At 42.1% G+C, this 17,896-nt stretch overlaps 1 protein-coding gene across 1 annotated transcript in view; it reads left to right on the forward strand.

The window, feature by feature from the left end:
• kcnq3 (potassium voltage-gated channel, KQT-like subfamily, member 3) overlaps positions 1–17,896 on the forward strand; it is a 166,649-nt gene that overhangs the window by 134,912 nt on the left and 13,841 nt on the right. The window contains exons 9-13 of the mRNA XM_029703941.1: positions 5,802–5,900; positions 6,946–6,968; positions 9,734–9,936; positions 10,277–10,376; positions 15,852–15,983. Of these exons, the coding sequence (XP_029559801.1) occupies positions 5,802–5,900; positions 6,946–6,968; positions 9,734–9,936; positions 10,277–10,376; positions 15,852–15,983 (557 nt within the window). The remainder of the gene's footprint in view (positions 1–5,801; positions 5,901–6,945; positions 6,969–9,733; positions 9,937–10,276; positions 10,377–15,851; positions 15,984–17,896) is intronic.

A 17,896-nucleotide genomic window follows, 5' to 3' on the forward strand; every position in this document is an offset into this window, starting at 1 on the left:
GACTTTTTTGTTAGTTTTGGTCTTCGGCAAGGTTTTTTTCAGCTGTTCGTGCAAACCAAAAAAGTTATTGAGGCAAGCCGAAGTTCGGAGCCAAGGTCTACGCCCCTTCATCAGTCATTGGTCAACTATAGGGATTCTTCAATAAAATGACTCGTTTTCATGAAAAAATGTTTACTTGAGAAATACTGCACCACACATCTTATTTAGATGTAAAATTGCACGACTAACATCTCCTCAGGCAAATTGAATGACAGATTTCTTGAGTTATCTTAGATTAATTCGGACTACTTTGAAGTAATGAATACTGGCTACAGCGTCTCAAGATGGACAAACACTACTATTGCCGCTTTTTCACATTTTTCAAGCCAAAGTCTTTTTAGGGAGTATGCAAGCACACTCGTTCTGTTAACCAGCCGAACCGAAACATGCTGAAGCCTTAAGTGGGGTAGGCTCGAGAGTCTAGACCAGTGGTCACCAACCGGTCAATCGTGATTTACTGGTCGATCTCCAAGGCATTCCTAGTCGATCATCAAACATTTCTGTAAAAAAAAACAATGGATAAGCCTTGCATCCCTATTTTTTTATCGTTTCGCGCTGTTGATAGTAGGTGCACTTGATTCAGCAGCCCTAGGACCGGGAAGGCAAAGTGTTCCCATTTTGAACCATTTAATGTGTCTAAAGGTAGAACTCCGCCTACCCGGCAGGCCCAGAGATCAAATCAAGTGCCCCTATAGACCTACCACTGGCCAATCAGATACCTCAGATCACCTTGTCGGCACAGTTTCCTCGAGCCGTAGACCGTTAAAAGAAGCCTTGAACACACAGCAAAGTTGATACTGTGAGATTTCTAAACTTTTAAAATCATGACTAGAGGGCCTCCTGAGAGGCGCAATGGTTTAAGGCATTGCATCGCAGTGCTTGAGGCGTCACTGCAGCCCGGGTTCGATCCCAGGCAGTGTCACAGCCGGCTGTGACCGGGAGACCCATGAGGTGGCACACAATTGGCCCAGCGTCGTCCGGGTTAGGGGAGGGTTTGGCTGGCCGATATTTTCTTGTCCCATCGCGTTCTAGCGACTCCTTTTGGCAGGTCAGGCGCTGTAAGCTGACTTCGGTCGCTAGCTGGACTGTGTTTCCTCCGACACATTGTTGCGGCTGGCTTCCGGGATAAGCGAGCAGTGTATCAAGAAGCAGTGCGACTTGGCAGGGTTGTGTTTCGGGTGACGCATGGCTCTTGACCTTCGCCTCTCCCGAGTCCGTAGGGGAGTTGCAGCGATGGGACAAGAGTGTAACTACCAATTGGCTATCACAAATTTGGGGAGATAAAGGGGTAAAAGGTACAATAAAAAATACATGACTAGAGAGACTCAACGAATACAGCAAAGAGCTGCTGTTTTTCAAATCAAATGTTATTTGTTACATGCGCCGAATACAATAAGTTACCGTGAAATGCTTACTTACAAGCCCTTAACCAACAGTGCAGTTCAAGAAGAAGAAAATATTTACAAGTAGACTAAAATAAAAAGTAAGAATAACAATAACGAGGCTAAATACAGGGGTCACTAGTACCAAGTTAGTGTGCGGGGGTATAGGCTAGTTGAGGTAATCTGTACATGTAGGTGGGGGCGAAGTGACTAGGTAACAAACAAACAGCGAGTGTACAAAAGGGAGGGGGGTGGTGTCAATGTAAATTGTCCGGTGGCGATGGTTTGGGTTTGGGGATAGAAGCTGTTGTTTGGGTTTGGGGATAGAAGCTGTTATGGTTTGGGGATAGAAGCTGTTGAGGAGCCTTTTGGTCCTAGACTTGGCGCTCCGGTACCGCTTGCCGTTCGGTAGCAGAGAAAACAGTCTATAACTTGGGTGACTGGAGTCTCTGACAATTTTATGGGCTTTCCTCTGACACTATTATATAGGTCCTGGATGGCAGGAAGCTTGGTTCGCACTACCCTCTGTAGCGCCTTATGGTCAGATGCCGAGCAGTTGCCATACCAGGCGGTGATGCAACCGGTCAGGATGCTGTCGATGGTGCAGCAGTAGAACCTTTTGAGGATCTGGGGATCCATGCCAAATCTTTTCAGTCTCCTGAGGGGGAAAAGGTTTTGTTGTGCCCTCTTCACGACTGTCTTGGTATGTTTCGACCATGATAGTTTGTTTGGACCCCAAGGAACTTGAAACTCTCGACCCGCTTCACTACAGCCCCGTCAATGTTAATGCGGACCTGTTCAGCCCGCCTGTTCCTGTAGTCCACGATCAGCTCCTTTGTCTTGCTCACATTGAGGGAGAGGTTGTTGTCCTGGCACCACACTGACAGTTCTCTGACCACCTCCCTATAGGCCGTCGCATCGTTGTCGGTGATCAGGCTTACCACTGTTGTGTTGTCAGAAAACTTAATGATGGTGTTGGAGTCGTGTTTGGCCACGCAGTCGTGGGTGAACAGAGAATACGGGAGGGGACTAAGCACACACCCTTGAGGGGCCCCAGTGTTAAGGATCAGCGTGGCAGACATGTTGTTGCCTACTCTTACCACCTGGGGGCGGCCCGTCAGGAAGTCCAGGATCCAGTTTCAGAGGGAGGTGTTTAGTCCCAGGGTCCTTAGCTTAGTGATGAGCTTTGTGGGCACTATGGTGTTGAACGCTGAGCTGTAGTCAATGAACAGCATTCTCACATAGGTGTTCCTTTTGTCCAAGTGAGAAAGGGCAGTGTGGAGTGTGATTGAGATTGCGTCATCTGGGGATCTGTTGGGGTGGTATGTGAATTGGAGTGGGTCTACGGTGTCTGGGAGGATGCTGTTGATATGAGCCATGACCAGCCTTTCAAAGCACTTCAGGACTACCGACGTGAGTGCCACGGGGCGGTAATCATTTTGGCAGGTTACCTTCGCTTCCTTGGGCACAAGGGATTATGACGCTCTGCTTGAAACATGTAGGTATTACAGACTCGGTCAGGGAGAGGTTGAAAATGTCAGTGAAGACACATGGTCAGCGCATGCTTTGAGTACACGTCCTGGTAATCAGTCTGGCCCAGCGGCTTTGTGAATATTGACCTGTTTAAAGGTTTTGTTCACATCGGCTACCGATGCGTTATGATGTGTGACTTCATTGTTTTAGTTCCTTTTTTTGTTGTTGAAAGGTTTAAGACCTTGTTATCACACAGTCATCCAGAATAGCTGGTGCTCTCGTGCATGCTTCAGTGTTGCTTGCCTCGAAGCGAGCATAAAAGGCATTTGGCTCGTCTGGTATGCTAGCGTCACTGGGTATCTCGCGTCTGGGTTTCCCTTTGCTGGTAATAGTTTAGTAATAGTTTTCAAGCCCTGCCACATCCGACGAGCGTCAGAGCCGGTGTAGTAGGATTCAATCTTAATCCTGTATTGACGCTTTGCCTGTTTGATGGTTCATCTGAGGGCATAGCGGGATTTCTTATAAGCGTCCGGAATATTCTCCCGCTCCTTGAAAGCGGCAGCTCTAGCCTTTAGCTCGATGCAGATGTTGCCTGTAATTCATGGCTTCTGGTTGGGATATGTACGTACAGTCACTGTGGGGATGATGTCATCGATGCACTTATTGATGAAGCCGATGACTGAGGTGGTGTATTCCTCAATGCCATTTGATGAGTCCCAGAACATATTCCAGTCTGTGCTAGAAAAACAGTTCTGTAGTGTAGCATCCGGGTCATCTGACCACTTCCGTATTGAGCGAGTCACTGGTACTTCCTGCTTTAGTTTTTGCTTGTAAGCAGGAATCAGGAGGATAGAATTATTGTCAGATTTGCCAAATGGAGAGCTTTGTATGCGAACTCTGTGTGTGGAGTAAAGTTGGTCTAGAATTTTTTTCCCCTCTGGTTACACGTGACATGCTGGTAGAAATAAGGTGAAACGGATTTAAGTTTGCCTGCATTGAAGTCCCCGGCCACTAGGAGCACCGCTTCTGGGTGAGCATTTTCTTCTTTACTTTTGGCCTTATAGAGTTGTTTGAGAGTGGTCTTAGTGCCAGCTTTGTTTTGTGGTGATAAATAGATGGCTACGAATAATACAGATGCTAACTCTCTTGGTAGATAGTGCGGTCTACAGCTTATCATGAGGTACTCTACCTCATGCAAGCAATACCTCGAGACTTCTTTAATATTAGACATCGCGCACCAGCTGTTATTGACAAATAGACACACACCCCCGCCCCTTGTCTTCCCAGACGTAGCTTTTCTGTCCTGCCGATGCACGGAAAACCCAGCAGCCAGCTCTATATTATCCATGTCGTCATTCAGCCACGACATGGTGAAACATAAGATATTTAATGTCCCCTTGGTAAGGTAGTCTTACCAGTTTCTTCCAGTCCGCAGTGAGTAATCACTTTTCTGATGTCCAGATGTTATTTTTGGTCATAAGAGACAGTAGCAGCAACATTTTGTACACAATAAGTAAAAAAAATAAAAAGTTACGCAAAAAAAAAAAAAACTAAATAGCACAATTGGTTGGGAGAATGTAGAACGTCAGCCATGTTCTTCAATGCCATCTTTACGAGTAAGTTCATGTTTAAGTTATTCAGCACTGTCAACACTTTGTTCAACAGTTTTATAAGCCATAAAATGCGCATTCTACCTTCTTCCACTCTGCAATGAATGAGTAAGTGTTTCGATCAGCTTGCGTTGTTATTATTTGTGGCGCGTGTCTTTTTTAATATCGAGGAATAGTTCACTTTCTCTGGTCATTGGAGTAGCAACATGAATTTGTGCATGAGGCAGAAATAATGCAGTGCGACTTGAGTTTCGCCATCAGCTGGAAAACTGTGTCCCTTCTTCTCAGTGAAGGGAGGGAGAGCGGAGGGACGGTGAGTCGGGTGAGAGGCAGCCTCACCGCTGCACAAACCTGCAGTGATAATGTATTAGGCCTATAGCCTACTGCACAAACCTCATTTCTCCAGAACTGTTTTTAATTGGTTAATGTTGCATAGGCTTACGTTTTTTAAGTCATGTTTAAAAAAACATCTGAGCGGTAGATCTCGGCTTACATTTTGACTCAGAAAGTGATCTTGACTCAGAAAAGGTTGGTGACCACTCATCAACACAATCAGGGCTGTGTATGTAGGTATTTTATCAACACGCCCACACAATCAGCCTGAGCATTTCAATGGCAGAAGGAGGCTCAGGGAAATAAATGATAACAATATATTTGGAGTTATATTCACGCAATAAACACACATAGTGAACCGAGTGGCACAGCATTCTAAGGCACTTCATTGCAGTGCTAGAAGCATCACTACAGATCCGGGTTCGATTCCGGGCTGCATCACAACCGGCCGTGATTGGGAGTCCCATAGGGCGGCGCACAATTGGCCCAGTGTGGTCGGGGGGGGGGGGGGGGTGGCCGCAGTAGGCTGTCATTGTAAATAACAATTTGTTCTTAACTGACTTTCCTAGTTAGGTTAAATTTAAAAATAACAAAATATACAGTACCAGTCAAAAGTTTGGGAAACCTACTCATTCGAGGGTTTTTCTTAACATGGCAAAGGGTGGCTACTTTGAATAATACATTTTTTTAAATATATTTTTCTTTGTTTTACACTTTTTTGGTTCCTACATGATTCCATATGCGTGTACTACAATGTAGAAAATAGTAAAAATACAGAAACTCTGGAATGAGTAGGTGTGTCAACTTTTGACTGGTACTGTATATTAGACATACAGTGATGATTTAAAAATACATTAAAAAAACATCATGGGGGTTTAATTGGCAACTGGTACACACACAAACATGGAAAAAACTGTAAGATGACTTTCCTTACAAAATGTGTATTGTTTTCTTTCGTGTGCAGTCTGCCTGGCGATACTATGCCACCAATCCAATCAGAGAGGACCTTATTTCCACATGGAGATTCTATGAAACGGTCATCTCATTACCCTGTTTCAGGCAAGTACTTGCGTACATTTCTGATACATATGTAGGATCTTAATTTGAGCCAGTTTGAAAAATAAAATAATCCTGCAGCAAAAGTATATTTGCATTTTTATGTGAATTTTTGTAGGGGTTGATATATTTAGAAAATTAAGTCTGGCATTTCAAAGTGGAAATTACAAACAAACCTTTTTAAACCTCAAATACACAACAAGTTTTACATTTCCTGCATACAGGAAAGTTATCCTGTAACAGGGTGATCAAATTAAGATCCTACATATGTATGTGAAACTCTCACCCTTTATCTATGGCATGCTACAATGTGTTTTTGTTTGATCAAGTGTTGCATTCATGTTGTCAATCCAACATGTACAGTGTGAGTTTCTTCATGATTTATCAATTAATTTGTGCATTTGTATCCTCACCATATGATTTGTTCAACTTTATTTGTTTTGTTTTTTAGTTTGCATGATTTACATTACCCTGAGTTGGAGACATTGGTTTCCATGGAAAACTGGATTCCTGCAACCAAACAGGATAACAATCTGTGAGGTAACACAGATGTCATTTGGTCCTATTTTAACTGTCTGTCTTTTTCCTCAGTGATTTGTTTTCTTAGTCAAAATATACATTCAGTGAAATGTCTGTTATAGGACTTAAATAATATTGTCATTAGAAATAACAGTTGTCATAATAGCTAATTGATGACTGAATAAGCATCTAATCTCATGTTAACTGCCTCATAGAGACTAACAGCATTATTAATATAGTTGTATTGCTAAGACTCTACCTTAGCTTCCTCTTGTAATGTGATCTTACATGATCTGAAATGTAAACATATTTTCTAAATATTTTCATACAGTTTTACTTATTTATCTATAGGCCTAGTCCTGTTTTTCACTGGTATTCTCTGGTACAGGACAAATATAGAGATTGAGATGTTGGAGGTTGTGCAAAACTACTGTCCTTAGTGTCCATTTCATGTTATATTGAGTGGTAGCATGCATTTTAAGTTCTTAAAACTGCGTTAATTTACTGTATTTTCTTTCTGTGTCCAAAGGAAGGATAATTTGGAGGGCATAGCAAGGTAGGTCACCAATGACTGATCTCTTCTACTGATAGATCATGTATAGTCACGAACATGGAAAGTCACTAGTATAACAATCTCTCATGGCATTTTCATTAGCTCATTTAGCTCATAAGACTAACGAGGGTCCCAGAATACCCCTTCTTCAAATAACTTCCTCGATTAATTCACAACTCATATCAATCTGCCAACTAAGTAGTGGCTAATGGCCATTATAAATATGTGTTCTGTGACTTTCTCTCACACACGTCTTCTTCTTTAATGAAGAAACCTCTCAAATTAGACACATTATTTTTTGAAATCTATTATCTAGTCCATTAGTTACTTTTCAATTATAATGACTGTTAGATCATTAGGAGAGTTGGATAATTATGTGAGGTCTTGACATTCGTACATTTTATTTTTATTGCACCATAGAACATTAATACAGGGCTAGGGCTGTTACGGTGACCGTATTACCGCAACACCAGCGGTCACAAGTAATGACGGTTTAGTCACGGTAATTAGGCTTCTCCAAGCTCTGATGCTGCTGATGGTCATTAGTAGCCTACCAAACTTGCTAACTGCCTGGTACTCAGCACTGTATTGTCCCTCTAATCACTCTGACATCAATGCAAATGTCATCGAAAATCGAATCAAACACTTCATGAGAGATCATTTTGGATCATTTTCTTCCCTGGGTGGGGAGACCTTCTTCCTGTTATCAGTTTCACAGTTGCCTGTCACAAGTTGTCTGTCGACAGTTTGTCTTCTCCGTAAATGTCTCACTTACATTGCTAAATAGTAAAGTCTTAACTTGTCCTATGCACACACATTAGAGAATTACAGTCTTATAATTCTAATTCATCATACATTTCAGGGTGGAATACTTTAGTCATTATAAATCATATAAATTCCTATATCATATGGTCACTGTAACAGCCCTAGCCATAAGTCAGTAGTGTCCCCTGTCAATGATTTTGGAGGACAGAATAATTATGATTTAAATGGTTGCACTGTACAGATCTGTCTACACCTGTAAGATATCAAGACAATGCGTGCCTGAATACCTACGGAGGTGGTCAGGAAGATCTGATTACAATCTTTTAAAGGTTTTCGGGTCTACACATTGTATTAAAATGTGAAAATGATTAGACTGATATTCTTTCAAAATAACATGATGTATTTATTTTAAGACAATTAATGGTGCTACCTGTCAATGATTTTAGAAGCTGTTATAAGGATTATTTAAGTGGTTTGACCATCCAGATCTGTTTAAACTTGATTAATATCCAGACACAATGCCTACCTTTGGAGGTGGTCAGGGAGATCGGCCGTGATTGTGAGTCCCATAGGGCGGCGCACAATTGGCCCACCGTCGTCCGGGTTTGGCCGGGGTAGGCCGTCATTGTAAAATAAGAATTTGTTCTTAACTGACTTGCCTAGTTAAATAAGGGTTAAAAAAAATAAGAATTGTCTAACCTGTCTAAAAATGTTCTGAATGTAGACAAGATCAGGACAAAGGGTGCATGTTAGCACCAGTTATAAACAGGGCTTAAAAATGTGAACACAATTAGAATGTGGTCAAGATCAGTTCAAAGGTGCATGTTAGAACCAGGTATAATCGGTCCCAGGTTGACGTTCACTGTAGCATGTCCTATGCCAGTGTTTCTCAACTCCTTGAGTGTTTTAGCCCCACATAATCATCAATCAAGGCCTTGATGATTAGTTGAGAAGTTGAATCCGGTTTACTTGTGCTGTGTGGGGTTACTTGAGGAGGAGAGTTGAAATACATTGTCCTTGGAAAGACAAGAAGGCCCAAGGCCCTCTTATGTTCCTACTGTACTACCACCTTTCAATAGTTCTTTTCATTCATGGATATTCATTACATTACATTTAATGGGATGTTATTTTGACAACAACCACTTTTCTAAACATTGGCTATATCCCAATTACCTCTGCTTCCTCCCAAATTGTGCACTTGTTCACTTCAAAGGAAATTACTGCTATAAAAAAATATGGTAGAAATTCACTGTATCCCAGGCCTCCACCAATCCAATGCTTTTAGATTTTTTTTTTGTCCCGATAGGCACTCATTACAAGACTAGAAGAGGATGCGTTCTGCTCCTGGCTTGCCGCCCCCCGCGCTGCTAATCCATGTTCACCACTCAGGATTGAATTACTGCCCCTAAATGCTCCTTGGCAGCCACCCCAAAGGCCAGCCCAGGCACCTCTGCCAAGTCTGAGACAGGGAGGGGGAGAGAGACAGACAAGAGAGTGAGGGGAAGAGAGAGATGGAGGAGAAAGAGTGTTTCCATGTAATTTAAAAGATAAGGTGGATAGCAAATCAGTTTTCGGTCATATGAGAAACAAAAGTGCCCCGATCCACAAAAAGGAGAGGTGATCTCTTGTTTCTTATTGGCCCGTTCAATGTGTTTCTCCTACTGCGGTCTTTGAGTCTTCGTTCATACCTCAGTACTAAAGCAATGTTACGTTTAGGCAGCAGACTGTGAATCCGTCCCCAGTCCAAGGCAGACAGCCCAAACAAAGTAGAAAACAAATTATAGGGTTTTCTGTCGAGGCAGTGGTATCATCATGCGTGTCCACAGAGAAGATCCTGAATTGACCTCTATTTTGGAGAAATTGATTCACAGTAGCTGATGGTCTGCCTTGTTTAAGTGTTTATTACCATATTGTCATTACTGTTATATTATCATCTATGTAATTTAATAAATTCAAGTCACTCATAGGAAAAATACTTTCCTCTCCCCTCTCTCTCGTCTCAGTCAAAAGCTGAGTTTGCTGGAGCGTTGTCGCATGCCTAATTCGCGACAGTCGACAGTAGTGAGGGGCAGGGTGCTGATGCCGGGGAACCCGGACATTGAAGAGAGTCCTTCCAAGGAACCCAAACCCGGCGGCTTCAGTAACCGGGAGCGGTTTCGCACAGCCTTCCGGATGAAGGCCTACACCATGCGTCAGAGCTCTGATGGTATAACAACACTGCCAAATTCAGCCAATTCCAATCCACATTTCCTCAATTATAATTTAAGTTTACTTCCTGAATTGAAATTAAATTGACACCAACCCTGCTGTCTATCAACACAACTGTGACCATCTGAAATAATTCAGTAAAATAATCTGTTGTTGCAGTATATGGTAATCTGGAGTTATGACCTATTTTGTTTTACCCAAAGAACTGGGTAAGGTATGACACAGGCTTATAGAAGATTTGTGAAACATCTATGTAGTGCTTATGAAGACTTTATATATTCTGTAAAAAGCCTTTATAACATGTAGTTTGTAAGTAGGGACAGTCTTTGTTCCCACAGATGCTGGAGCCCTGCAGGACCCTGAGGAGAGGGGCTTTCCTGCAGACATCCTCCTGGAGGAGATGATCCCCACGCTAAAGCTGGTCATCAGGGCAGTCAGGTAATAGAAGTTTAAAGGGGAAGTTCCGTATTCAGCAATTTAATGTTAGATGGTTCGATACCCTGAAAGTAATCTATGGCCAGGAGAAACTGTAATCCATGATTATTAACAGCCACAGCTAGCTAAAAATCTATGAAAGAGATAGAATTTAAATGCATATTACATACTTTAAATCCAACCACTTGGCTCTCTATGAACTGAGGGATGGGGCCGGAGAAGTTTAACCTCTTTTATATTCATAGACAGAGCTACGGGATACAAGGACTGAATTCATGAGATCATCATGAGTTTGTTTTAATCCTGGCCTTATTGTGGTACCTCTACATTCCAGCTCGGTAATAACCGGGTAATCAGTTGGTAATAACTATGTATTTACAAGGTAATTAGTTAGTAATTGCCATTAGTAGTTACCTTGTTGTTTCTTTCCCAATCCTTTCCTGACATCTCAGCCAGCACGTTTGTTACCTGGAAACAGTAAATGTAGTGTGTATGTAATAACTCTGCATCGGTGCTGGAAAGTGCATCATAACCTGTTTCTCTTTAGTTTTAACGTTATATCCCTTCCCCGTAACAAACATGACAGTGACATGTGCTTGTATAGTAAAGTGTAAAAGTATTCACTTTTTTTTTTACCAATCACAAGAGCTTAACCACCCCGGATGCCTTAATGGACATGCCACCACTGGTCTGTTTCCTTCCACACCATTATCTGTGGGCGAATAGGGTTTTTAATGGGATGGCAAGTTCTGTTAGGTTTCAAGTCACTAGAAACTGAATTGCTCCAGAAATTGGATTGCTTTCCAAGTTACTCAGAGATCGATAGAGCTAGAGAGACCATATTTTATGACCAACAATGTATATACAGTTGAAGTTGGAAGTTTACATACACCTTAGCCAAATACATTTAAACTCAGTTTTTCACAATTTCTGACATTTAATCCTAGTAAAAATTCCCTGTTTTAGGTCAGTTAGGATCACCACTTTATTTTAAGAATGTGAAATGTCAGAATAATAGCAGATAGAATGATTTATTTCAGCTTTTATTTCTTTCATCACATTCACAGTGGGTCAGAAGTTTACATACACTCAATTAGTATTTGGTAGCATTGCCTTTAAATTGTTTAACTTGGGTCAAACATTTCAGGTAGCCTTCCACAAGCTTCCCACAATAAGTTGGGTGAATTTTGGCCCATTCCTCCTGACAGAGCTGGTGTAACTGAGTCAGGTTTGTAGGCCGTGCTCGCACACACTTTTTCAGTTCCGTCCACAAATTTTCTATGGGAATGAGGTCAAGGCTTTGTGATGGCCACTCCAATACCTTGACTTTTTGTCCTTAAGCCATTTTTCCACAACGTTGGTAGTATGCTTGGGGCCATTGTCCATTTGGAAGAGCCATTTGCGACCGAGCTTTAACTTCCTGACTGATGTCTTGAGATGTTGCTTCAATATATCCACATAACTGTCCATCCTCATGATGCCATCGATTTTGTGAAGTGCACCAGTCCCTCCTGCAGGAAAGCACCCCCACAACATGATGCTGCCACCCCCGTGCTTCACGGTTGGGATTGTATTCTTCGGCTTGCAAGCCTCCCCCTTTTTCCTCCAAACATAACGATGGTCATTATGGCCAAACAGTCCTATTTTTGTTTCATCAGACCAGAGGACATTTCTCGAAAAAGTACAATCTTTGTCCCCATGTGCAGTTGCAAACCGTAGTCAGGCTTTTTTATGCCGGTTTTGAAGCAGTGGCCTCTTCCTTGCTGAGCGGCTGAGCGGTTATGTCGATATAGGACTTGTTTTACTGTGTATATAGATACTTTTGTACCAGTTTCCTCCAGCATCTTCACAAGGTCCTTTGCTGTTGTTCTGGGATTGATTTGCATTTTTCGCACCAAAGTACGTTCATCTCTAGGAGACAGAACGCGTCTCCTTCCTGAGTGGTATGATGGCTGCGTGGTCCCATACTATTGTTTGTGCAGATGAACGTGGTACCTTCAGCCATTTGGAAATTGCTCCCAAGGATGAACCAGACTTGTGGAGGTCTACAATGGTTTTCTGAGGTCTTGGCTGATTTCTTTTTGCTTGACATCATGGGAAAATCAAGAGGCACTGAGTTTGAAGGTACAGTCATGGCCAAAATTTTGAGAATGACACAAATATTAATTTTCACAAAGTTTGCTGCTTCAGTGTCTTTAAATATTTTTGTCAGATGTTACTATGGAATACTGAAGTATAATTACAAGCATTTCATGAGTGTCAAAGGCTTTTATTGGCAATTACATGAAGTTTATGCAAAGAGTCAATATTTGCAGTGTTGACCCTTCTTTTTCAAGACCTCTGCAATCCACCCTGGCATGCTGTCAATTAACTTCTGGGTCACATTCTGACTGATGGCAGCCCATTCTTGCATAATCAATGCTTGGAGTTTGTCAGAATTTGTGGGTTTTTGTTTGTCCACCCACCTCTTGAGGATTGACCACAAGTTCTCAATTAGATTAAGGTCTGGGGAGTTTCCTGGCCATGGACCCAAAATATCGATGTTTTGTTCCCCGAGCCACTTAGTTATCACTTTTTCCTTATGGCAAGGTGCTCCATCATGCTGGAAAAGGCATTGTTCGTCACCAAACTGTTCCTGGATGGTTGGGAGAAGTTGCTCTCGGAGGATGTGTTGGTACCATTCTTTATTCATGGCTGTGTTCTTAGGCAAAATTGTGAGTGAGCCCACTCCCTTGGCTGAGAGCAACCCCACACATGAATGGTCTCAGGATTCTTTACTGTTGGCATGACACAGGACTGATGGTAGCGCTCACCTTGTCTTCTCCGGACAAGCTTTTTTCCAGATACCCCAAACAATCGGAAAGGGGATTCATCAGAGAAAATGACTTTACCCCAGTCCTCAACAGTCCAATCCCTGTACCTTTTGCAGAATATTAGTCTGTCCCTGATGTTTTTCCTGGAGAGAAGTGGCTTCTTTGCTGCCCTTCTTGACACCAGGCCATCCTCCAAAAGTCTTCGCCTCACTGTGCGTGCAGATGCACTCACACCTGCCTGCTGCCATTCCTGAGCAAGCTCTGTATTGGTGGTGCACCGATCCCGCAGCTGAATCAACTTTAGGAGACGGTCCTGGCGCTTGCTGGACTTTCTTGGGCGCCCTGAAGCCTTCTTCACAACAATTGAACCGCTCTCCTTGAAGTTCTTGATTATCCGATAAATGGTTGATTTAGGTGCAATCTTACTGGCAGCAATATCCTTGCCTGTGAAGCCCTTTTTGTGCAAAGCAATGATGACGGCACGTGTTTCCTTGCAGGTAACCATGTTGACAGAGGAAGAACAATGATTCCAAGCATCACCCTCCTTTTGAAGCTTCCAGTCTGTTATACGAACTCAATCAGCATGACAGAGTGATCTCCAGCCTTGTCCTCGTCAACACTCACAACTGTGTTAACGAGAGAATCACTGACATGATGTCAGCTGGTCCTTTTGTGGCAGGGCTGAAATGCAGTGGAAATTGTTTTTGGGGATTCAGTTCATTTGCATGGCAAAGAGGGACTTTGCAATTAATTGCAATTCATCTGATCACTCTTCATAACATTCTGGAGTATATGCAAATTGCCATCATACAAACTGAGGCAGCAGACTTTGTGAAAATTAATATTTGTGTCATTCTCAAAACTTTTGGCCATGACTGTAGGCCTTGAAATACATCCACAGGTACAACTCCAATTGACTCAAATTATGTCAATTAGCTTATCAGAAGCTTCTAAAGCCATGACTTCATTTTCTGGAATTTTCCAAGCTGTTTAAAGGCACAGTCAACTTAGTGTATGTAGTCTTCTGACCCACTGGAATTGTGATACAGTGAATTATAAGTTAAATAATCTGTCTGTAAACAATTGTTGGAAAAATGACTTGTGTCATGCACAAAGTAGATGTCCTAACCGACTTTCAAAAACTATAGTTTGTTAACAAGACATTTGTGGAGTGGTTGAAAAACGAGTTTTAATGACTCCAACCTAAGTGTATGTAAACTTCCGACTTCAACTGTGTGTCCACTAACATTAGCAACTGTAATTTCATTTCTAGGGTCATTGAGTTTAAATTAAATTGACCGAGAACATAACTACCGCAGCAATACTTTTGTACCTGCCGGCGGGGCGGGATTAACACAGCCTTGAGACTGAAATAACAGCTGGCGAGAAGTGCACCATTTTCAATGACTATTAATGCTTAGCCCAACCAATCAGCTGCGCTCCAGCTGTCCTTGTCATGCGCGCTCCTCGTGTCTTGATATAATAAATGTCTTAATTCTCTTCACAAACAGCAAACTCCTCATGCTTATCACATTTCCATGTCTTGACATAAGGTAATTGACCCCCAGAATCATAAAGATAAATATATTTCTAACCACTAACCTCTCGATTAAAGCTTATGTGAGAAGATGATCCATCAAGTCAATTGATTAAGGCATAATTCGAATGTCATATATAATTTTCAAACATTCAGTCACTTGTTGATATTTTGCTAACATTATAAAAGGAATATGAACTAGAGGAGACAATTTTTTTAATTTTTTTATTTCACCTTTATTTAACCAGGTAGGCAAGTTGAGAACAAGTTCTCATTTAAAATTGCGACCTGGCCAAGATAAAGCAAAGCAGTTCGACAACATACAACAACACAGAGTTACACATGGACACAATGGCCTGTGCTTAAACGTTTATTTTATTTTATTCCAGGTTATCATGTGTTACTTTCGTCCCACCCATCTCTCCTGTAACTTCTCCTAGGCTAACATCCAACTAGCATGATACTTGAAACCTATGCTGTCATTTAGTCACTAGTTGACATGTTTGGAACCTTAAACAACTAAACACAACTCTACAACCGAAAAACACTTCCGGGTTCATTTTTAAAAAACGTATATCTCTCAAAATCACTTTTTGTTGATAACTCAGCAAAACATGGTCTGATTGGGCTGTCTTTTTGCAAGGAGGTCGTCCTCCACATTAGGAACGTGCTGACTTCACTATGTCATTTTAGCTTCTGTTTTATCTGAGAAACTGGCCGTTACTTTTGTCCCAGCTCTCTACTACAAAGCAGGTTAGAATGAGTTTTTTTTTTCAAACACAGAGCTACTGCACTAACTAGGTTGTGTTCTGTATTGTGGTTTTTGAGGCCTACCTTTGATTTTGATTTACAGGTGTCCTTATAAAATATTGTTAACCATTTCACATGTTCTGATTGGACTAAATTCATTATTTGCTTTCCTCACAATTTATCTGGTTCTAATTGCCTTAAAACATTTGAGGAGGTAATTCACTTCTTCCAGTTTGTATGGTATTTATGGTACTTTTTTACTTCTTCTGATTTGTCAAAAGACAAGCTGCACCTAACCCAATTTGGACGCTGTCTCACAGGATGAATGAAGTTCCCTCGGGGAAAAATTAAGTAATTCAGTTATACTCTATTCTACAGGATTATGAAGTTCCTCTTGAACAAGAAGAAGTTTAAGGAGACTTTGAGACCTTATGATGTCAAGGATGTGATTGAGCAGTACTCTGCCGGCCACCTAGACATGCTCTGTAGAATCAAATACCTCCAGACAAGGTAAGCAGAGTTGGGGTTACATTTTGAGTTGACTGAAATGAACTGAGTCGACATTGAACAGCACCGTAAATTGTATTACCCAAAGCATTTGATTTACAGTGCCTAGTGAAAGTCTACACACCCCTTGCACATTCTTCACAGTTTGCTGTTTTAAATTGAAATCTAAAGAGCGATTACATTTGATGTAATCAAATGTTAATCCCAAAGACACACCAGAATGGCTTTCCAAAAGGTGTTGAGTGTTCCTGAATGGTCCAGTCTCAGTCCTGACTTAAATCTGCTTTAAAATGAGACACAAGGTTTGAATATTGTTGTCCATCAATGACTCCCTACCAAATGTACTGAGCTGGAGCAATTTTTACAAAAACAATGGGTATATGTTGCCCTAAGAGTTGTTCAAAGTTAGAATCTTATTCGAAGTGATATAATGATATAATGGCGCCGGAGGGGATGGCTGCCGTTTTACAGGCTCCTAACCAACTATGCTATTTTGTTTGTTTTTTCGTATTGTTTGTAACTTATTTTGTACATATCAAATTTTATTGGTCACATGCACGTGTTTAGCAGATGTTATTGCGGGTGTAGCGAAATGCTTGTGTTTCTAGCTCTGACAGTGCAGTAGTATATAACAAGTAATATCTAAAAGTTTCGCAATATATACCCAATACACACAAATCTAAGTAAAGTAATGGAATTAAGAATATATAAATATATGGAGGAGCAATGTCAGAGCCGCATTGACTAAGATACAATAGAATACACTATATACGTATGAAATGAGTAATGCAAAATATATAAGCATTATTAAAGTGACTAGTGTTTCATTTATTAAAGTGGCCAGTGATTTCAAGTCTATGTATATGGGCAGCAGCCTCTAATGTGCTAGGGATGGCTATTTAACAGTCTGATGACCTTGAGATAGAAGCTGTTTTTCAGTCTCTCGGTCCCAGCTTTGATGCACCTGTACTGACCTCGCCTTCTGGATGATAGCGGGGTGAACAGACAGTGGCTCGGGTGGTTGTTGTCCTTGAGCATCTTTTTGGTCTTCCTGTGACATCGGGTGCTGTAGGTGTCCTGCAGGGCAGGTAGTGTGCCCCCGGTAATGTGTTGGGCAGACCGCACCACCCTCTGGAGAGCCCTGCGGTTGCGGGCGGTGCAGGTTCCATACCAGGCGGTGATACAGCCCGACAGGATGCTCTCAATTGTGCATCTGTAAAGGTTTGTGGGGGTTTTAGGTGCCAAGACAAATTTCTTCAGCCTCCTGAGGTTGAAGAGGTGCTGTTGCACCTTCTTCACTACACTGTCTGTGTGGGTGGGCCATTTCAGTTTGTCAGTGATGTGTACACCGAGGAACTTGAAGCTTTCTACCTTCTCCGCTGCGGTCCTATCGATGTGGATGAGGGGTGCTCCCTCTGCTGTTTCCTGAAGTCCACAATCATCTCCTTTTGTTTTGTTGACATTGAGTGAGAGGTTATTTTCCTGGCACCACACTCCCAGAGCCCTCACCTCCTCCCTGTACCCTGTCTCATCATTGTTCGTAATCAAGCCTAATACTGTTGTGTCATCTGCAAACTTGATGATTTAGTTGGAGGGATGCTTGGCCACGCAGTCATGGGTGAACGGGGAGTACAGGAGGGGGCTGAGCACGCACCCTTCAGGGGCCCCAGTGTTGAGGATCAGCGGAGGGGACGCCTTGTTTACTACCTTCACCACCTGGTGGCGGCCCATCAGGAAGTCCAAAATCCAGTTGCACAGGGTGGGGTTCAGACCCAGGGCCTCAAGCTTAATGATGAGCTTGGAGGCTACTATGGTGCTGAATGCTGAGCTATAGTCAATGAACAGCATTCTTACATAGGTATTTCTCTTGTCCAGATGGGATAGGGCAGTCTGCAGTGCGATGGCAATTGCATCGT

This window comes from Salmo trutta, chromosome 21 (genome assembly GCF_901001165.1).
Source record: "Salmo trutta chromosome 21, fSalTru1.1, whole genome shotgun sequence".
NCBI classification, from domain to species: domain Eukaryota; kingdom Metazoa; phylum Chordata; class Actinopteri; order Salmoniformes; family Salmonidae; genus Salmo; species Salmo trutta.